General features: G+C 33.8%; 1 protein-coding gene across 1 annotated transcript in view; it reads left to right on the top strand.

Moving 5' to 3' along the window:
- ASZ1 (ankyrin repeat, SAM and basic leucine zipper domain containing 1) overlaps nt 1–13,611 on the top strand; it is a 57,682-nt gene extending 44,071 nt beyond the window's left edge. Inside the window, exons 7-13 of the mRNA XM_078440178.2 lie at nt 1,076–1,200; nt 1,962–2,037; nt 3,291–3,347; nt 4,576–4,685; nt 8,878–8,983; nt 9,821–9,934; nt 13,175–13,611. Coding sequence (XP_078296304.1) covers nt 1,076–1,200; nt 1,962–2,037; nt 3,291–3,347; nt 4,576–4,685; nt 8,878–8,983; nt 9,821–9,934; nt 13,175–13,327 — 741 coding nt within the window. The 3' untranslated portion in view covers nt 13,328–13,611. The remainder of the gene's footprint in view (nt 1–1,075; nt 1,201–1,961; nt 2,038–3,290; nt 3,348–4,575; nt 4,686–8,877; nt 8,984–9,820; nt 9,935–13,174) is intronic.
- The last annotated feature ends 10,006 nt before the right edge of the window (nt 13,612–23,617 follow it).

Here is a 23,617-nt window from a genome sequence, read left to right as displayed (position 1 = left end):
ACTGTCATAATACTGTATCTGGCTATTATTAAATGTTTACATATGTAATTCTCCTCTGGCCAGGTAACGTAAACTTTATTTTCCTAGAGTATTCACGTTTACTAAATAAGAGGCATATATAATGTGGTAATTTAAAAGCTATAGAAATGAATAATAAAATCTTATTCTGGCCCTAGAAATAAAATTGTAGTAGACTATTGAACATTTCAGACTGGTCCAGATTTTTAGAAATTAATTAGTGTATTGAGAAAGCTAATAAAATGCCAAAATTTGAACATGTAATTATTGAACATGTAATTTTAATTAGTACATATTAGACATTTTAAAAAATAAGTAATTTAATTTACTCCTATACATGTGACAAGGTATTTAATAAAGAGATAACATAGTTGAGTAGATGATCTACTGTCATTCACATATTAAAGTCAGTAATAAATATTTGCCATACATTAAATCACTTTATTGATAGGAAGTTTTAGTCTGAATATTAAAACTTTGGATCAAAGGGCTATAATTTCTAAGCAAGGGTGAATACAGTACAAGTGTAAAACTAAGTTATATATTATATAGTTCAAGAGCTTCCAGACCTGAGTTTCTGAATTTGAAAGCATGTAACATTCCAAGGGTTCTATCATATAATCAGACCATGCCACTTTCACTGCATGGAAAAGAACTTTCTTTATTTTTTTAAGCAATCTGATAAACATGCCTATCATTTTCTAACTCAAGTCTACATTTACGGAAGTATTCTAGAATAATTGCTAACCACTAAAGCCCTGTGAAACTTCAAAAGAAATTTGTGGTGCTTCTTCTAAGCTTTGAAAATTTGAAAATTTTTATTTGGTTTACTGCATTATTAAATTTAAGGTAGATGACACTGAATTTGACATATTAAGAAATTTATGAATGTCAAAGATTATTTTGAGCCATAAATTGTTTCTTAAAGTGAGATTTGATTTTGTGTTCTGGTTGGTTATGTAGCATAACCCTGACTTAATAAAAAGTTAGATTTTAAGTATAAGTGATAGTATATATAATGTTAAGTATATTTGAATGGCTTGTTAACTTTTTGCAGATCTTCAATTTTCTTTCTTTAACTTTAAATCCATTGGAGGGAAAGCTCCAACAGCTAACTAAAGAAGAGACTATTTGTAAACTATTAACAACAGATTCTGATAAAGAAAAAGATCACATATTTAGGTAACAAAGCATGTTTTTGTTCAACAAAATACCTATAAATTAGTAAAACATATGTATGTTTTATTACTTTTAGTAAATGTGATGACATTTAAAATAGGATATTTTACACGATTACAATCAATTTTTAAATATCACTGAGAAATGTCTAGATTTTAAATGCTTTTTTCTACAGAATTTTAGAAAAATTTTATATATGTGTACTACTAACAGTAATGAGAATAATTTCTAACTTTAAAATATCAAAAATTTTAAAATATCAAAATTTATTTCTAAAAGTGTCTAAGATTATATTTTTGTTAGTGTTCAACTAGACTACATCTTGCTTTCTAATTCTTTTTAGCAGATTTCTGATTTTATAAGCTAAAATTAAAAATACACTTTTTTATGACCACAGTTCAGTACATGGCCACAAAATTTTTCTGTGCTTACCTACATTAAAATTATTAAATCTTTACTTCCTACAATTAAAGAGATTTTCATGTATAGAAACCCCACAAGGAATATACATATTGGCAACTAATTTCATTCTTAGGAAAGATGAGCTACATTTTACTGTCGTCATTTTCTCTGTTAATTTATATCTTCACTCAAGAAACCTTCCTTATTCCACTGATATAACATAGGTCTAGTGTGTAAATTTGCAACTATATTACATATAGATACATTCTTACTCATTCTTATTCTGTATCTATATTATAAATATATATTGATTGTGCATTTATAGTCCGTTCTGAAATTGACGTTGCTATAAATGTGTCTAGTTCGTATACAGCATTTGGAGACCTGGAAATATTTTTACATGGTCTTGGGCTTGAACATATGACAGATTTATTAAAGGTAAGATTTTGTATAAGCTACAGAGAATTATAGATGTATGTTTATTTGTTGGTTAACTAAATATTAATGCTTAAGCATGCTTAAATAAAAATGCCAAATACACTTTTCTCCATAATTTATACTAGATCCCATTTTAAGGCTACAAGCATTTGAAAAATTTATTATTCTAGAAATTTAAAAAAAATTTAATTTGGCTGGAATAAACAGCTTTTATTCACTGCCTGAAACTTCATAGAACTCCTCCTTGTACATCTAAGCCTTTAGATTGTTTTTTTTTTTTTAATGTTTATTTATTTTTAAGAGAGAGAGAGCATGAGAAGAGGAGGGGCAGAAAGAGAGGGAGACACAGAATCCCAAGCAGGTTCCAGGCTCTGAGCTGTCAGCACAGAGCCCAACGTGGGGCTCAAACTCACAGTGAGATCATGACCTAAGCTGATCAGACGCTTAACCAACTGAGCCACCCAGGCACCACTGCCTGGTGCAGATTGTTTTTAGAGTTGCTTCCTGTATAGAATATTAGAAGCATGATTTTAAGTCAAACAGATCTGGTATCAGATTCTTGCTCTAATGATTGTTTAACTGAAATATGTGACTTAAGTCTCTTTTTTCAATAATACCTAGTGTAGGATTGTCATAGATATTAAATTAGATCATATGCCAAGCACTGTTTTAGGTACTTTAGGATGCATTATGGGGTTTGAGTTATGGTACGTTAGGTATGCATTATAGGGTTTGACAGTTAACCATTTAGCTGAATGAAGCAGTAAAGCACTTTTTAAAATAGGCTCTCCTTAGGAATGGGCACATTCTGTTTAGGTAGTTCAGAATTGTGCTTCATTGTACAATCTTGAAACTTCTTCCTATTTGAGATATACTGAGTAAAACTGAATGTTATTGATTGTTTAGTATGATGCAGTTAGAAATTTAAAATATTCATAAAACATAACTTCCATGAAATTTTATAGAGCTACCTTCCTTTTTATGTGAGCATATATAAACTGTAATAATTTTCTTTGAATCTGGGAAACCGGTTATGTTTGTACTTTTTTAGGTAATCATTTACACATGTTAATGACACTCATCATCTAGCCAGTAGTACAATTCTATACCTGCATATTCTATCCCCTTCTAGAACTGAAAGTTGACTGACTATAACTGACTAATTTATAAATGACTAATTTATGACACTTGCCTACTTTCCTTTCTAATGTTTTACTTATATTAAAAGGTGGTGTTTTTTTTCTTCTCTACAGGAAAGGGATATAACTTTAAGACATCTTTTGACCATGAGGAAAGATGAGTTTACAAAGGCTAGTATCGGTTTCAAAAACTCCAGACCTTTCATATTTTAAGAATTGTGGATGTTTTTATTTTCTATTTTAAAAATTCTGGGGCTACAGACCGTAAATGATCTTTTACTAGTTTCTTTGATTACATATGATTATGGATAACCATATCTAAAATCTTCTGTTACAGTATTAAGTTGCTTTAAGAACATTGAAGGACTTAGAGTTGTTTTTCTTTCTTCAGATTAATCATGAGAGCTCAACTAAAACTGGTTCTTCATTTGTAAATCTGAAATAGTTTTGTAAAAGAGGTTACTTAGAAATAAGAGGTGGCTTTTTGTATATGTAAGTATGAATATGTGTCATCGAAATTCTGCCTTTTGCTGGGTTCTCAAAAGATCAAGACCTATTATTTTGCCATCTAACATTATTAAGTAACAATTTGAAAATAGCTTTGAAAATAACAATTGAAAATATTAGAGATATTTAATACTAATAAATAGCATACTAAAAGGTAATGATTTTCCTCCACACACACGTTGGAAACTTGAAATCTTCAGTATTGTTGAAAGTCAAGGGGCGCCTGGGTGGCGCAGTCGGTTAAGCGTCCGACTTCAGCCAGGTCACGATCTCGCGGTCCGTGAGTTCGAGCCCCGCGTCAGGCTCTGGGCTGATGGCTCGGAGCCTGGAGCCTGTTTCCGATTCTGTGTCTCCCTCTCTCTCTGCCCCTCCCCCGTTCATGCTCTGTCTCTCTCTGTCCCAAAAATAAATAAAAAACGTTGAAAAAAAAATTTAAAAAAAAAAAAAAAAAAAAAAAAAAGAAAGTCAAAATAAACATACTACTTAGCTAAACCCAAAAGAGAAAATTTAGTTAACACCAATGGTAGAATGAAGACAAAAGACATAATCCTTCTTTAATCACTGGTAATATTTTAAATAATACTTTGAAGGAAAATTGTTTTACTGTGGTGGTTTTGGAAAGGTTATTTTAATATCTGATCATTTGTTTTTAAGAGTTTTGCAAAAAACATTGACTATAGTCACTATATATCTAAATAAAAATCTTAATGACATAACCTTGTCAGTCACAGTTATAAGCAAACCATCTATTTTTCAGTATGTTTCTTATTTTTCTAATATGTATGTTTTTTCAAGATATAAATTAATCAAGGAGAAAACTTTTCAGTAATTTTGGATATTAAATTACTCAAGTATGACTGTCTTGTTGCACCTTAAAATTATTTCTACTTAGAATGGAATTACCAATAGAGATCAGCAGAAAATTCTGGCTGCTCTTAAAGAACTCGAGGTAGAAGAGATAAAATTTGGAGAACTACCTGAAGTGGCAAAGTTGGAAATCAGGTAAACTTAACATTAATATTGTTTAGAATGAGCTGTTCTTAAAAAAAAAGAACTAAAAAGTTTAATTTTGATAGTTTCTGGGTCTTTTTACTTGATATTATCATTTTACCAAGGAAATGGATAGTTCATTTTATCATCTATTGTGTTCTGAAATGGGAAGTCATTTATAAAGTCAATTTTTATGAAGTCATTTTACCAAGAAGCAAAACAATGCATCTTCTTAACTCAGCTAGAAACATTCTTTTATTTTTTCATTGCATCTTGTTAAATGAACTATATGAGATGCCATGCTTCTCATAGTATAGCTCTTACTCTCTTTGAGTATGACCATTATGTGTCAAGTTGAAAATTCAAAGTAGTAATTTTTTCACATAGGGCAGTAAGAAAGCATTTCTTAATGTAGCTCAGCCCCCATTTTCAGCCTACTCTTAAGGAATTAAGTTGTCAGTATATAAAGTTTGGTTTCAATATTATAAATTTGTCAAGCACTGATTATTAGTAATATTAGTAATCTAAAATCCATTTTTAAAATAATTGTATTTGATTTTATTAATATTTTCTGGGGCAGTAAATTGTTCAACTTTTTATTTGAAATCATTATAGAATCACAGGAAATTGCAAAGAGATGTACAGAGAAGTCCCATACAGTCATTACCCAGTCTCACCCAGTGCTAACATCTTGTATAACTATAGTACAATATTAAAGCCATAAAACTGACATATATGGTACAATGCACATAGTTTATTTGCATTTCACTGGTTATACATGTGCTCATTTGTGTGTACATGTATAGGTCTATTCAGTTTTATTGTATGTGTATCTTTATGTAACCATTGCCACAAACAGTACATTTAACATACCATTACCATAAGGCTCCCTCACACTACTCCTTTATAGCCATACCCATCCCCCCAATCCTTAACAACCAATAATTTGTTATCCATCTTGATAATGATATTCATGAATGTTACTTAAATGGAATCATACAATGTGTATCCTTTGTGATTGGCTTTTTTCACTCATCCTAATTCCCTTGAGGTTCATCCAAGCTGTATCTTATAAAATATGCTTACAAGTACAGTACTATCATCACTAACGTAGCCTATCTAAAACTAACATTGCAACTATAATAAACATGAATTAAAAATGATAGATTTCCACACCATTTTAGAATTTAGAGCGGTTTTACATGGGATAATTTAGATGATCCAGATTTCTTTAAAAAGCTTATTGCAAAATTAACTTATTTCTGTTTCTCTTAATCTGCCTCCTTATAATAAGATGATCTGTATTCAAAATAATGCCTCATTGTTTCCAAATAACATTCTAACTCTTAAATATTTAAACACACTTAAATATTTAAAAGGATTTTAGTTGCGAGGACTTAAAAGCAGCAAACCTTCTTGAATCTCTGTTAATTTTCTTAATTTTTAAATTTATTGTGTCTATGAAGGAATATTCTAAGTTCTACATGACTAGCTTGGAAATTAAAATTTTTAATATAACTTATTTATATGATGGCAGAGTTGCCTTTAAGAATTTACTTTGAGAAATTTATAGACTTAAAGAATGTGCAGAATCCTGAATGGTTCACTTATTAAAACTGCTGAATTTTTTAAAAAATATAACTGGCAGACATATATTCCAGGAATTTGACCTTGTTATTAAATCACAGACTGTGTTTACAGGCTGTTATGAAAAAGGTTTTACTTCCCATTTGTTCAAAGTCATTCTTTAAAGAAGAAATTAGTCATTAAGTCATAAGAAAACTAACAGCAGGAAAAGTTGAACTGATTGATTATAATCTTCTGGTAATGTGACTTCACCAATCTAGCTACTGATTTATTTTATGATACTTTCCTTCTATGTGTTAAATTTTCTAAGATAGTCTGTTACAAGAACATATATGCACAGTCCTTTTACTTTTTTTCTACACTTAATCTTATGTTTGCAGAATTAGAGAATTCAATTTAAAAATAATAACTATTCCATTACTACCTTGAGATATTTTGAACAGAAGTGGTAAGCATTCATCCATATCTTGACATTTTCAACAGTTTCTGTCCAGACCTTTCCTCTAAGCCCACCTGAGTGCTACTCAAGTCTGTCAAAAGCATCTCAAAATTATGTCCATTAAGAAAACTATTTCTCCTCCAAAAAAGAAAAAGATAAAGAATTTTATGTAAAAATATATTGTTCACATCTATTATTTATTAAACATTCTAAAATTGGAAACTTGAAATATTTAACATTGGGGAATGATTGAATTACATTGCATTAACATATCTTATTCTGTCCTTAAAATTATTTTGAGATTTAATATCATAGAAAAATAATAAGTTTAAGAGACAAATATTAAATGGAGTGTGAAGCATAGTGCCAGTTATATATATGCATATGAAAAATACTAGTAGAAAATATTCTGGAAGAAAATAGTACCAGTCAGTATCTTTAGGTGATAAGAGTAGTGGTAATTTTAATTTTTCCATATATTTTATAATAAGCACATAGTTTTGGAGTACCTTTATTTAAGGTGTGAATTCTATCCTAACACTTCACATTCTTTTTTTCAAATTTTTATTTAATTTCTAGTTAGTTAACATATAGTGTAATATTTCTAGTTAGTTTTCTAACTAATTTCTAACTAATTTCTAGTTAGTTAACATATAGTGTAATAATTGGTTTCAGGAGTAGAATTTAGTGATTCATCACTTACATAAAACACCCAGTGTTCAATATAGTAAGTGCCCTCCTTAATAGCCATCATCCATTTAGCCCATCCCCAACCCACCTCCCCTCCATCAACCCTGTTTGTTTTCTGTAGTTAAGAGTCTCTTATGATTTTCTTCCCTCTCTTTTCTTTTTCCCTTCTCCTATGTTAATCTATTTTGTTTCTTAAATTCCACATATGAGTGAATTCATATGGTACTTTTTTTCTCTGACTTATTTCACTTAGAAAAATACACTCTAGCTCCGTCCATGTTGCTACAAATAGCAAGATCTCATTCTTTTTAAGTTTGAGAGAAACAGCATGAGTGGGGAGGGTCAGAAAGAGAGGGAGAGAGATAATCCCAAGCAGGCTCCACAAGGTCAACATAGAACCCTACAAGGGGCTCAATCCGACACACCATGAGATCATGATCCGAGCCAAAATCTAGAGTCGGACACTTAACCAACTGAGCCACCCAGGCCACCCCAAGATTTCATTCTTTTTGGTGGCTGAGTAATAATTCCATTACAGATATACATCGCATCTTCTTTATCCATTCATTAGTCAATGTACATTTGGGCTCTTTCCTTATTTTGACTTCACATTTTAAAAACAGCCTGTTGTTTTAGTCAGCTTACACTATGTTATGCTTCAGTAACAAATAACTTCTAAATCTAAACAACTTATAACAAAATTTATTTCTTGAGTACCCATATTATGGCTGTACCTGCAGTGGATCTCCTTCTTGTTATTACTCTGAAAACAGGCTGGATAAACAGCCCCAACTGGGACTTGCTGTTCTCATAGCACAGGGAAAAGAGAAGTATATTGTAACAAGAGGTATATTATACAGCTCTGGGGTAGGCAGTGGGCAGCCAGCCATTCAGGGTATGTAATGAATGCATACTATAGAGTTGTGATTTTTACAACTTGCCTGTTGATATTCAGTGGCCCTGAAAATTATACATCACAAGAAAGGTATGTATTTTCCTTATATTCATTCAGACTGATAAATTTGTATTCAAGTATCTATCATCTCTGTGAAGCATTACTAATTATCTATTCCCATTATACTACATTCATTATCTCTGAGTTTTGATGTCTCAGCTACAAGCTAATGTTAACATCTACCTTACAGGAGTCATTGGGAGGAGCTAAAAGAATAATAAATGTAAAATAACCAGTGTAGTACCTTCACATAATAGATACTCAAATATTGACACTTTTATATTCCTTCTTTATATGTCCCTTTGAATAATGATGTTACAATTCCATGTCTGCCTCAAATGCTGAAGCTTGAGATCCTCAAGATTTGAGACTTGTTATACTCAATGTCTATTTCAGTTGTTAATATATATTAGCTATTCTATAAATATTTTTAAAGAATTTAGTAAATATTATGGCTAGACATTAACTGTCCCAGTAGAATGAAGTAAATTGCTCATATTAGTGATTCCTATTTGTTTGTTTCCTCTATTTAGTGGTGATGAGTTCCTCAACTTTCTTCTGAAATTAAACAAACAGTGTGGCCATTTAATAACAGCAGTACAGAATATCATTTCTGAGTTGCCTGTAAATTCCCACAAGGTATTCTATAAAAGTTGTTAAGTGAAGAAAAGTATGAATACTGAAGAACATTCCAGATAAGTTAATGACAATTCAATAAACAGTTATCTGGTAAAATTGTATCTTTCTTCTACAATGTCACATAAAATCTAAATAGGTCAATTTGTTTAATATTACTTTTACTATATCTTTTATTTTTAATTAATTGAAAAACTCTGTGTTCCAGCTCTCAGGAAAAGGAAAATGAGTCAGACCAAAAATTAAACTGATCTGTGTATTAAACTTAACATTTGTTCTTAAAGGGAATTTAGTTGTTTAAAATACAAAGTGACAGGAGACCCAAGTGAAGGTTGGAACAAAACAATGTGTTGAGTGTTATTAAAAACCATATCAATGTAAGGTTTTTTAATGAAGGAAAATTTAAATAGAGAAAGTGTAAGTGGCCTGTAAAAGCAAACTTTTTTGTAGAGTTTTTCATGTGGTTTGGTTTTAGCTATTTGTTTAAAAAATTTTTAATGCACTTGTTTTCCTCTGATTTTTTATAGAATACTAATCTAGGAGTCCTATCATTCTTAAAATCTTCATGAATTTATTTATTCACCATAAATATTATTACTGCTAAATATTAGTCTCCATAAAGTCATATATACATAATCTTAGTAAATGTATTCAGGAAACTAAGATTTGACTGTTTATAAAATCACGAAGTTCTTTTTGGTATCAGAATTTATTCTGAACAAAAAATGCTTTTCAGTTACATAATTTAAAGAGTGAGAAAACTGTATCATTTTTGTAGATACAAAGTTGTAAAAAGTTGTTTCCCATTTTTTAAAATGTAACTTTTGAAAATATTCACAGATAGTACTAGAATGGTCTTCTCCCCGGAATTTTACTTCCGTTTGTGAAGAACTGGTTAGTAATGTTGAAGATTTGAGTGAAGAGGTCTGCAAACTAAAAGACTTAATTCAGAAGGTATACATTTAACATTTAAAAAGGGGGAAATGATGTACAGCATAATATGTTAGACGATGAAGCAATTCTGACAAAAGCAACTTGCTTCCCCTAGACAAGTGGGAAAAGAATAGTTTCCAAAGGATGACATAAAGATAAAAAACAAACTTTGTGGGTCATTATAGAAATGCAGACTAAAAGAATAAGATCTATCCTTTTTCATCTTTTAAATTAGCAAGGGAGAACGTTGGTGATTCACCAAGCTGACACTTTCATGTGAGACTGGTGTCTCAACTCCTTTCAAAAATAGTTTGGCAAGATGTGCCAAGGACCATAAAAATATGTGCATCTTTCAGTAGCTTAATGATTCCAAAAGTGTTACGTACCAGAAGTATCGTGTGCCAGGAGAATGATTTAATAAATTATGGTACAACCACTTGTTACAATGATACGTAGCCAGTCAGAAAAACAATGAAAATCAAATATTTATGAAGTTATAGATATCATAAAGAAATGAAGTTGTATTTGTAGAATTTATTTACATATAAATATGCAGATGAAAAATTATGAAAACGACAGGTTTATCAGCTCTGTTAATGATACAGGTTTTTAGATGAAATATTCTATTTTCTAGAGTTTCTTAAAGAGTGTGGGCCTTTTTGGTTGTTTTTTCTGTACTCATAGAAGTGTACATCTGGATTTAAGGACAGATGATTTTCCCTCGTTTAAGAAAATTGGCTGTAACAAAATCCATGTTGCTAAAATAGGAAACTCTGTTGAAGATAATAAAAAAAGGAAAACATTTTCATTTGACTAAATAACTCATTTGTGAGTTCTCCAAGTCTATTTAATAAATATACTTGGCATCTGTAAACTTTTTGTGAAATAGCTGAAGTGAATGTCAGATTATGCATTAAATTTGTATAACTTCAACCCATAAGCCGCTTGATATTTTTGTTAATATTTTATCAAGAAAAGTTCTTCTCAAAATCAACTTTATACATGTTCCAAGTAATTTGTCATTCTAGCTATTAACATATGTTCGATTAAAAGGAGTCTTTTTAAAAAGTGAACAGAAATTGTAAAGCAAGTTTTACAAAATAGTAGGGGAATAAATAAAGATAAAATGGGGCAAATGAGTAATAGATCTCAAAATTCTTGTAGAAGATACCTCCCTTCTAGAGAAAGAGGCATCTTAGAAGTTGTATTATCTTTGACATTTATTCATCCACAGGCGTGAGGGTGCCTGCTGTATGTCAGACCACATCAGTCTTCTAATTATTCTACTTCCACTTTTGTGTTCCTTTAATCCACAACCACTCCTCAAACAAACTTTCTCATACAAAAGTCTGGTTTTCTACTTTCTGAACTTGTTGATAACATGAGGACTATAGCACTGCTCGTCTTCACTACCTTCATCGTCTCCAAGAAGTGAAGGAAAATGGTATTGATTTGACTTAGGATAATATCTTTCATGAGGATCCAGGGGAAATTTGGAAGGATTTGTGTAAAGATACTTCCTGCAAAGCATCATCCTTTAATGTTTAGAGTAGGAAACTCTCCCAGGACATCTTTGCCTCAGGATTGGTAATTATTTGGTTTCTCTAAGATGAACTAAAAACATTTGGGGACGGGGAGGAAGACTGAGATGAAGCTAAAGAGAGAGGACAGGTTTTTCCTAAAAGAATGAAATAAAGAAACACTGCTCTAGGGGTGACTTTGACTCTAAAACATAAACGATTTGATCAGGTACCCTAATATTTATTTTAATAACATATACCTATAAGGAGAAATTTTAGCTTTCTTTAGCTAATGGAAAGTCTTTTTTCTGTGGCCTTCTCTACCTTGAATTTATACATTTCTGTATAAGAACCAGCCTCGAAAACACATTTACTGATTTATAATAATTGCAGATATAGTTCTTTGGTCAGGAAAGTCTTAATTTTAGAACAAGCTATTGCAGTGGTTTTTCTGGATTAGTCTTCAGTAGTAATCACCATAGTGAGACTTGATTGAGAGAACTGTGAAGGCTTCCAGATTTGGGAGTATGCTATTATCTGATATTTCAGTTTACCAATAATAACTGAAGCAAATTAAAAAACATATGAGTTACCATCAATAAGTGTATGGAGGTAACAAAGAGGGAGGGTAGGAGAGGTCAAGGCTAGACTTTAACACCACATCACTCTCTTTCAAAGCAACACACTGACAGGCTCCTGTCAGAAAGGGTCATTCTAAGTAATTGGTTAATAAAAGGAATGGCTGTCTCAGGATTCAGTAAATGGAGCATCAGTGTCAAAAAGGAATCTGTTACTGAATGAAGCCATTTGGAAGTTAGGCCAAGAATACAGTATTAATGAGATTGGCATTGAAGTCTGTTTTCTGCTGTAAATTTAAAATTAATTTTGCAGGCTTTTTAAATTAAATATTTACACTGTAGATTTTAGAAGTAGTTATTCTTGCTAATGTTGAAAATATTTATGTCACCACTCCAGCCCAGGATGTTTCTAGTATATATCACTCTATAAATGTGCCTGATTCTTTTTATCTTTTGAGGATCTTTTGGCTTTTACTCATTCTCCCTCTTCTGCCCCTCCCCCATCAACTATCTTCTCTCTCTCTCTCTCTCTCTCTCTCTCTCTCTCATACACACAATGTACACACACAAGTTGGGGGGCCTTCTGTAGCAACAGAGTTCAGTGTATAAGTATTTATAAACTTACTGAGCCTGTACTTTAATTGCTGAGAAGCGCTAAAAGATCCACTTAGGTTTTTGTTAGTATTTGTTCCTGCAATTATATTTAAATAAATGATTAAACTTCTGGCAGTTGCATCAAACCTTTGAGTTTTTGTTAAATTTAATGTTTTGTAGGTATAAGAATGGCTCACTTTTTTCAAGAAATCATTTGATATTTAATGTTGAAGGGAAAAATAACAACTGTCATTGCTTGTAGGTAGAAATAAAGACTTTAACGTTCAAGGAACTTTAGCTCCTGATACAAAAACATGATTTTGAAATGTAATAATCTATGAAAGTATTTATTCTTAATGTGAAACTAATAATTTACTATAATGGGATCCTGGGGAAAAGCGACTGTTTTTTGAGACATTTAAGTGTTCACTTTAAATCTTGCATGAGAATCTTGCTTTGGCTGCTTCTACATCAGCTGAATTAACGTGGATATTTTTAAAAATCAAAGATACTTTTATTTTCAGTGTACTTTACATTAACTCTTTTCATTTTCTCATACTAAATATTAGTTGCAAAATGACCGAGAAAATGATCCAACTCATATACCATTAATGGAAGAAGTATCTACATGGAACAGTAGAATTTTGAAGAGGACGGCTGTTACAGTGTGCGGATTTGGGTTTCTTCTTTTCATTTGCAAGCTGACTTTCCAGAGAAAATAACCCTAATATTGTGTTTTGAGTAATATCTTATTCAAATTACCTACAAATGTTGCTTTTAACTATTTGTGGCACAGCATAACTACATTCTTTGCTGATACTCCATAGGAGAAATTATAATAGCATAGAACAGAAAGTTTCCTTAGAAAGTGGTTTGTCAGTTTGAGTTAAAAATGTAATTTGTTGTATTTTTATGTTAATTTTGGTCAAGCAGTAAATTATGTGATTCATAAGTTTAGCACTATGATTCTAAATCACGTTCAAAATAAAAGTTTTATCTAATATTATTTGACACTTAAAAAACAGTGTGTTCCTGACTCTCTTAACTACAGAGAACAAAATTGATGGTTGTTACCAGAGGGGAGGTGGGTGGGGGATGGGCAAAATAGGGGATGCGGATTAAAGAGTACACTTACCATGATGAAAAAACTAAAACAAAAAAAGAAAAGTGTGTTCCACTGTCACAGTGAATCTTACAGAATGTGTAAAATGTTCATAAATAAGTCCCTTTCTTTTAGTCCTTATTTTTCCCTTCCATTATTATGTAATAAGGAATTTCTTAATTTTTTAGTTCTGTAACATTAGGAAATTAATGACTTTGAAACTATTTCAGAGCATGCAAAGAATAAAGATAAAATGAACAATTTTTGAATTATGGATTAAAAACCTAGGGAAAATATCTAAAATGTAAATTTAAAAAAATTAGGGGTGCCTGTGTGGCTCAGTAGGTTGAGAGTACGACTCTTGATTTCAGCTCAGATCATGATCCCAGGGTCCTCAGACTGAGCCCCGCATAAGATTCTTTCTCCCTCTCCCTCTGGCCCTCTCCCCTGCTCGTGCACTCTCTCTCTAAAAAAAATTAATTGAAAAAATAAAAAATTTTAGACAATAGTGTAGAAAGTACACAGTACATTAAAATTTTTTATGTACTGTACCTATGGGAACTGTAACAGGTACTATGTGTAACATTCTTGAAGATGTTATGACAGTGGCATGTGGCATGTGATGTCTATCAATCTAAAAAGTAATACATGATTATGTGGGGTTTTTTCCCAAACCAAATGATGATACTCAGATTTTAAAAGTGAAGGTAAAAAAGGGCAGGCCTGATTTCACAGGGAACGTGGCAGTTAAATATTGCTTGACTTAGTGGATCTACAACAACAGATGCAGTGGATCTACAAAAAAATTGTAGAAAAGAAGAATATAATTAGTGGTAATTTCTGCTCTTTGTTATACCAGAGCAGCAAGACTCGAATAATTCCTTTTCTGAGAATACACTCAACCATATATCACTGGAAGGAACTGGTATCTGACATTTTTACCAAAGTGCCATAGCAAGACATTTTTTTTTATGATATCCCTCAATTTAAGTGGGTTCAAGACCAGAATTGGGGTAGGAGAAGAGGTCCTTCTTCTAACACAGATCATGTTTCACTCCTAGCACGTTTCTTTTTTTTTAATATGAAATTTATTGTCAAATTGGTTTCCATACAACACCCAGTGCTTATCCCAACAGGTGCCTTCCTCAGTGCCCATCACCCACCCTCCCTTCCCTCCCAACCCCCCCCCCCCACCAACCCTCAGTTTATTCTCAGTTTTTAAGAGTCTCTGATGGTTTGGCTGTCTCCCTCTCTTTTTTTTTTTCTTCCCCTCCCTCACGGTCTTCTGTTAAGTTTCTCAGGATCCACATAAGAGTGAAAACATATGGTATCTGTCTTTCTCTGTAGGACTTATTTTTCTTAGCATAACACTCTCCAGTTCCATCCACATTGCTACAAAAGGCCATATTTCATTCTTTCTCATTGCCAAGTAGTATTCCATTATGTATATAAACCACAATTTCTCTGGAAAACAGTGTGGAGGTTCCTCAAAAAATTAAAAATAGATCTGCCCAATGACCCAGCAATAGCACTGCTAGGAATTTACCCAAGGGATACAGGAGTGCTGATGCATAGGGGCACTTGTACCCCAATGTTTATAGCAGCACTTTCAATAATAGCCAAATTATGGAAAGAGCCTAATGTCCATCAACTGATGAATGGATAAAGAAATTGTGGTTTACCCCTAGCACATTTCTTAGGCAAATAGAAGGTGTTTAATACATGTTAGTTTCCTTTAAAAAGAAATGACTATCTGATTATTTAACAATAGTCTTTCACCTCAGTTCATCTTTAAAGATGATCATATCTCTTCTTTTGGCCGAATAGGTCACTATTTTTTTTCTTCTAATCAAACCAAACTATATGTATGTCAAATATTAGGATAAACTATGAAAATTCAAATTGATAAAATATTTTATTTCCAAAATTATTAGCAAATTCCTTAAAATAGTGATCTGCTGTAATGTACTTTATGATTATTCAGGGGAAAGAAATACTGTAAAGTCCATTGTATCTGCATATTCTAAGTATATTTTTACTTCGTTGACAAATACAGTATAATTTTCAGATTGCAGGCTAAAAATAAATAGGACCTTTTTGTGATTAAATTGTTCATGCATAAAGTATCAATAGAATACATAAGATTTTCCTCATTGTTTAGAATAGGTAATTTTATCTACAGTGTAAGTCTCTTCCTACTCTGTTTGACTTGATTACAGTCCTTTACCACAAGGGTAAACCTTTTGAAATATTCATTCTTTTACAAGATAGCACAAATCATTTTTCTTCTCTTCTTGAAACAAGTTCCACAGAGACCCCTCTAAAACCACAGATATAAATGTAAACCAAGTTTTAATTCTATGCAAATGAAAGTAATAAAACTTTATTTTTTTATTAACTGATACTTTTTAATTAGTTGGAATCAGAAAATGTTCCTACACCTTTGGAACTGACTTTGGAACACAAATAATGCCTCTTAAGCACCTCTTGGGATGCAGGTATCCTTCAAAAATGCGTACTTGCCACTCTCCTTAAGTGGAATGCTTAGTGCCATCTGGTAGCTCTATTCCATTTCCCTTGTACACTTACTTTTTCACTGAATAACTATTTTCTGGTTCTCTGTCCTCAAATTTCTAAGACCTCCTCCTCATCTCATTCTTAAATGGTGGACTTACTTCTTACTGCCCTGGGGAATAGAATCCGTTAAATAAGAACCTCCACACTGGATTTCCTAGACTTTCTTGTAAAGGGCTAGATAGTAAATATTTTAGTCTTTGTAGCCCATGTGGTCTATATCACAACTTCTTAATAATAGCTATTGTAGTACAAAAGCACCTGTAGACTGTACATAAATGAATAGATGTGAGTGTGGTACAAAATTTTATTTACAAAAACAGGTAGTTGCCCAGACTTAGCCCCCCAACCTATATTTTGCCAACCTAGCCAAAGGTCACAGAGTTACAACTAGGAATTTTGGTGTGTGTGTGTGTGCGCGCTTTTAATTTTTATCCAGACTGACAGCCTCTGCCTTTTGACTGGATTGTTTAATCCATTCATATTCACTGTTACTATTGGTATATTATTGATGTATTGGGCAGAAATAACCATTTTACTTTTGTTTTCCATATGATTGATATAGAAAAACCTCTTTATTGATTTTTTTCACATTTTTGAGTTATTTTCTTAGTGGTTGATCTAGGGCTTACCATATATGTATTTAACCTATAAGAATCTCTCCAGACTTATAACTAACTAAATTCCAGTGAGATATGGAAATGTTAATTCCTATATAGCTTTATTCTATTGTCTTCCATTTTTTATACTATTAATATTATGCATATTACATCTATATGTTACAAATCCAGCAGTATAGTGTTATAATTATTTTGTATAATTGTATGTCTATTGAAGAAAGAAAAATGATGAAGTTTATACTTATAAAGTATGCTATATTTACATTTTTATTATTTCTAGTTTTCTTCATTTATTCCTGTGGGTTCAAGTTACTGTCTATTATTACTTCTTACTCCAGTACAGCTCTGCTCCCACTCACCTCCTTTGTGCTATTGTTTTCAAATATGATGCATTCTATCAGTGATAAGCCCAACAATACAATTATATACATATTCCTTTACATAGGTTCTTTGTAAACCATAAGGAGAAGAAAGATACATTTATATTGTCTTTTTTAATTACATAATTACTTTTACCCCTGATTTTTGTTTTTTGTGTATATGGATTTAGATTTCCATGTGTGTGTGCTTGCTTCTAATCTGAAGAATTTTATTCAATATTTCTTTATAAAGCTGGCCTGCTAGCAGTTAATCCTCTTAAACTTTTGTTTATCTGGACATGTCTTTGTTTTGCCTTCATTTTTGAAATAAAGTTTTGCTAGATATGAGATTCTAGGTTGATAGAGTTTTGTTTGTTTTGTTTTGTTTCAGTACTCTGAATATGCTGTCCCACTACTTCCTAGTCTCCATGTTTTCTATGAGAAGTTGGCTGTTTCCTTATTGGGGTTTCATGTAAGTGACAAGTCCTACTGCTCCTTTCAAGACTTCCTCTCTTTAAAATAAAATAAAGGAGCACCTGGATGGCTCAGTTGGTCAAGCGTCCGACTTCAACTTAGGTCATGATCTCATGGCTTCATGGGTTTGAGCCCCACATCAGGCTCTGTGCTGACAGCTCAGAGCCTGGAGTCTGTTTTAGATTCTGTGTGTCCCTCTCTGTATGCCCCACCCCTGCTCACATTCTGTCTCACAAATAAGTAAACATTAATTTTTTTTTATTTTTTATTAAAGAATTTTTTTAATTTAATTTTTTTATTAAAAATGTTTTTAATGTTTATTTTTGAGAGAAAGAGGGAGAGAGAGACAGAGCACAAGCAGGGGAGGGTCAGAGAGAGAGGGAGACAGAATCCAAAGCAGGCTCCAGACTCAGCCATAAGCACAGAGCCCGACAGAGCTCCAACCCACAAACTGAGAACATGGCCTGAGCTGAAGTCGTAAGCTTGACCGACTGAGCCACCCAGATGCCCCTAAATAAAATTATATTTTAAAAAAAGAAGACTTCATCTCTTGTGTTTGGCTTTCAGCATTCTTATGGGTGTGGATCTCTTTATCTTTCCTACTTGGAACATAGTAGGCTTCGTGGATGTATAGATTAATGTTTTTCATCAAATGTGGGAAGTTTTCAGCCATTATTTCTTGGAAGCCCTTTTCTATTCCTTTCTCTTTGTCCTCAGTTTCTGGTATACAGTGTTTCAGTTTCTGAAATATAATGGTATTTCCATTGTATTGGTGGACCCAAAAGTGTCCCACATTTTTCTGTTCACTTTTGTTCATTCCATTTTTTCCTCTCAACGTCTGTCCATGTATCTTTAAGGATTCTTCTGCCAATTCAAATTCACTACTGAGCCACTATAATGAATTTCAGTTACTTTTCAAATTTTCAACTTCAGAATTTGATTTCTCTTTATTGATCTTCTCTATGATGAGACATTTTGTTCAGGCCTTCCTTTGCTTCTTTAAGCCTGGTCTTCTTTAGTTCTTTGAACATATTTGTAATGGCTTCTTTAAAGACTTTACCAAATATGACATCTAGTCCCTCTCACCGTTTCTATTGCCTGCTCTTTTTCTTGTGTATGGGTCACACTTTCCTGTTTCTTTGGAGGTCTTACAATTTTTTGTTAAAAACTGAATATTTTAGATAATATAGTAGTTCTGGAAAAGTGATTCCTCTCTCTTTCCCCCACCCCCCCACCTCCAGGAATTTTTGTTACTGTTTCCTTGTTGATTTGTTTAGTGACCTGGCTGAACTAGTGTAGTGAAGTTTGTTTCCACAAAGTGTGAAACTCCTGATGTTGCTCTTCAGAGAGTATATAGTCGTGGGAATGTGTACAGTCATCCAGAGATGACAGTGGTTTTATCAGGGACCTTTTTAATGGTCTCTTTTCCTGATTATTCTGATAAGCTATCTGCCACATTTGGTATTACAACGAGCCCACTGGTTACTAATCCACTAATTACTGTTTGATTGCTCTAGTGTTTATGGCATGCCCCAAGGCATGAATTGCCCAGCAATCTGATAGAATTAAATTTGGACAGGGGCAGTTGTTGGGTTTTTTTGTTTTTGTTTTTGTTTTTTTAATGTTTATTTATTTTTGAGTGAGAGACAGCATGTGAGCAGGGGAGGAGCAGAGAGAGAAGGAGACAAAGAATCTGAAGCAGGCTCCAGGCTCTGAGGTGTCAGCACAGAGCCCAAGGCAGGGCTCCAACTCATGAACTGTGAGATCATGACCTGAGCCTAAGTGGACACTTAACCAACTGAGCCACTGGCACCCCTGGACAGGGGCAGTTTTTGAAGTCAGATTTTGAGGTTTATTCTGACTAGGGGAGGGCCCTTTTTAGCTGTCTCTCCCGGGTTCTATCTGGTGAACTAGCTTGCCTACAGTTTAGCTTGTTGCTCCTACTTAAAAAGAGCTGTTGTCCTTGAGAGTGACCTTGGGCTTGATTTTCTCCACATTCTCTTTCAAATAAAGGCAGTTCCTTTGGAGACAAGTTTCAAGCTCTCCTTTCTTATGGACTGATGCTACCTCTTGGCAACATCTCTGAGCCACTACTCTGCTAGGTAGGGCAGTAGCGTCTGGACTTTTGGGTTTGATTCTCACAACTCTGCCCTATAAGTGAGCTGGCATGAAGGAGATCAGGGCCCAAGTATTCTGGCCTGCAGTTTCCAGGATACGGTCATTATCCTGTGGGGCTCATAGGAAGGAGAACACCTTTGTCTCTATCACAGCAGAGTTGGAGGGCATAAGAAGTGCTGGTGGCTTGTCTTTTGGATGAGATACAGTAACTTTTATCTGGTAGCTGAGGGGAGAGGCAGCTCATCCTCTTGGCCACATTTTCCCTGAGGGTGACTTCTGCCCAGCTGAGCTGACTGGGGGCTGCAAGGGGCAGGTGGAAAGGGAGAGAATGGGTCATGATTTAATGTTCTTACTGAGTTTTTGTAGATTTCCTTGAGTAAATGTTTCTTCATTGGTTCTGAGCCCTTAGGACTCTTTCCAGGGACTTTAAATAAAGGTTGTGTTTTTATAGCTTTCTCTAGCTTTGCTGGTTTCTCTGGGGAGTAATACAGCACTGCTTGCTCCTCACGCTGGCATCCTGGCAGTGACACTCCTGAACCAATATTTCTAGGGTATCTGCTATGTGGTTAGTATAGTGCTTGGCCCAGAAGGGTGTACAGGACTTTTTTAGGCCAGAAACATTAGCTAAGTACTTTTCATGTAAGCTTTACCTAGTTCTACGTTAATATCATAGGATGCTGAAAAATCTGAGAGCACCTCAAGTCTATTGGAGACAAAAGGGAAAGACTCACCAAGGTTTGACCATGATATATTAGGGCTAGATAAATGATGGGTAAATCAAGCTTGCACTCTCAATTTTGAAAGCTTTTCCTGTGGTAGGTATTTCAGCTAATGCCTAATTTAAATTAATTGTATTGAGTGAATATGGAAAACAATATTTAAAAGTCTCAAAGGGTATAACTCAGAAATTAAGCCAGCTACAGTTTCAAGCACCAGAAGCAAAACTGAGTTTTTGTTTCTTTTATGTGATGATTTTATAATGCCAACTTTTTTTTTTTTTAATGCTAACACGATGTGAACACTAATCTTTAAGAACATAGATAACCATGATGACTTCTGTTTTGCCCTCCAAGTCACTCTGTCACTGCTTAATAAATAATCATTTGTAGCTCTGTGGGGGTGGAAATAGGGTGGGGATTTTCTTTCTGGCACATCCACTAGTGAGTAATACATTTATTTCAAGTGCCAATAAAAATGTTATACTGGACTTATGTGACACATTTGTTAGTTATTAGAGAAACTAATTCTAAACCATTGGAGCAGTGCTCTATTATATTTCTGTACCTAATAAGTGCAGACTATCAATATTCTGAACAAAATGCACAAATTTTTAATACTGCATAACAATTTTTGAGAGAGAGTAAATAAAATAAGGACATTTTCAGGAGTAGCACCATCTCTGGATTTCTCTCCAGAAGATAGTATTATCCTCTTTTTCTTTTCAACTGATCTTTCACAATTGTTTCCCTGAATTTTCTTTCCTCCTGGAATCTTTCAAATACTCTAATCTCCTTTATTTTTTTTCCTTTTGAAATCGTGTCTACTGTTACATGCTGCTGCTTCCCTTTCACCCCCTAACCTGGCCCCCACCTCCACGATGACCCTGAGATAGAGGATAAGGTAGGCGAGGTTCCAGCCATGTCATTAGTGTGTACATTCTCTGGGTCTTGGTTTCCTCATCTATAAAATAGATTTTTCTAAGACTCAGAATAATGCCATATTCAAAAATAGATCCAATTGGGAATTCTTAAAATAGAACAAAACCTTAGGGGCTTTACGAGAATCAGTGTTTACTAAACAAATTGAATCCCTCATGAGTGGTTTTGTTTTTGATCTCACATTCAGAGATCTAATGTGTGAGAATTTATCTTAATATTTGGTTGCTGCCAATTATTTTATAATTTTGGCAAAACTACTAATGACACTTCAACTCATTAGATGGTTACTGAGTGCTTTGTATGTTGAAGACATTATACCCATTCATTATATATTTTATATATATAAAATGATCAAAAATCTAAATACTTAAACTATTACTAAAAGAAACAATGGAGGAGGGGGCCTGGGTGGCTCAGTTGGTTAAGCATCTCTTGATTTCAGCTCAGGTCATGATCTTACGGTTCATGGGTTCAAGTCCCATGTTGGGCTCTGTGCTGACAGCTCGGAGTCTGGAGACTGCTTAGGATTCTGTGTCTCCCTCTCTGTCTGCCCCTCCCCTGCACATGCTCTGTCTCTTTGTCTCTCAAAAATAAACATTAAAAAAAATTTTTTTAAGAGACAATTGGATTACTGTTATTTTAAGGATGTAAACAGTTGGAAAAAAAAATAATTTTGTAAGACTGCTTCATAGGAAAGGGTGTGGTTTAGTGGCTTGTTTGTTTGTTTAAATCTCCACAATTGAGAGTGTGGTGATAGACTGACTTATCTTTCCTTGTGGGGGTAAGGCTCAAAGTCAACTGATGCCCTCCCACAGAACACAGTTACAAAGGAAAATGGGCAAAATTCCCAATGTGTGAAATCTTTTAGGAGAGACTTAGACCAAATTTAAAGTAAATCTCTACTCATCATGGATCCAAGGCTCATTAGTGTTAAACAATTTTGGGAGTTGCAGATGCCCCCCCCCCCCCGCCCCCAGTTTTCCTTGCCCCTCAATGTAAGGTATTAAAATGAGACACCTAGAATCTTCAGTAGTAATACTGTGAGTATCCAGTTAGGGGTAATAAAACAATTGTCATATCAGTGGCAGTATTATAATAACACTTATGGTTAGCCGTGGCCAGCTTAAATGGGGGACTTCAATAGGGGAAATGAAAGATTAAAGTTATTATGCAAAGTCCCTAAGTCAGTTTCTAGATAAAATAGGAATAGCATTCTAGAATGAAAGAAAAACTGCAGGTTTTATTCTTCATAAGGTTTCGTTTCCTGAACTGTATTCTGTGATGGGGCTCCTAGACCTCCCTTTAGAAATAAAGGACTTATTACCCCAGCTTCTATGAGTGCAGGAAGGAGACTGACCTCTTTGAGAGAGTTTTCTCTACTAAAGCAAGCTGCCTTCCCCAGAGTGATAGTAGCTTTCCCACACTGTTCCCAGGAATGGCTCATCAACCTATGGGTTTAAAGGAATCTTGTCTCAACTCAAAATAACCCTGAAGACCATTCTGCTTCAGAGCTCCAAAGGGGCCTGGCTGAGGCCTTCACCAAGACTGTATCACAGCCCATCTCTTCCTCTGCCCACTCCTGCTTTCCCCCTTACCTTGCACAGGTATTGCTGTCCGGAGCGCTCCCTAAGAAACGGAGCGCTCCCTAAGAAATGTCCAGTATACTAATCTCCACCGCCAGTATCTGCCTCCCAAGGAACCCAGCTGTCACCAGCAGAGCCTTGCAGAAGTCATGAAATACATGATTATGAATAATAATTCTTTTCTCTGAAACTTAGTTTCCTAATTTGGAGAGTAAAAATTATCCTGAGCTAGGGGTGTTGTTAAGAGTGTTAAGTGCAGTGACATAGAAGGGGTTGTTGAATATTCTAATTAATGCAGATTTGTGGCCAGGAAGACCTGAATTCCAGTTTCACCTCTTCCACTTACTAGTTATGTGGCTCTTACAAGGCTAGCTAAGCCCTGCAAGTCTCTGCCCCTTCGTCTACAATATGAGAATGACAATAATAATAATACTAAAAAATTATCTTTAATTGGGCAATTACTATATGCCAGTCATTTAGCTAATTTAACAAAATGTATTCTTAATAAACCTACTTAATTAAAC

This window comes from Panthera onca, chromosome A2, assembly GCF_046562875.1.
Source record: "Panthera onca isolate mPanOnc1 chromosome A2, mPanOnc1 haplotype 2, whole genome shotgun sequence".
In the NCBI taxonomy this organism is placed as follows: Eukaryota; Metazoa; Chordata; class Mammalia; order Carnivora; family Felidae; genus Panthera; species Panthera onca.
This window is presented reverse-complemented; position numbering and strand designations above follow the sequence as displayed.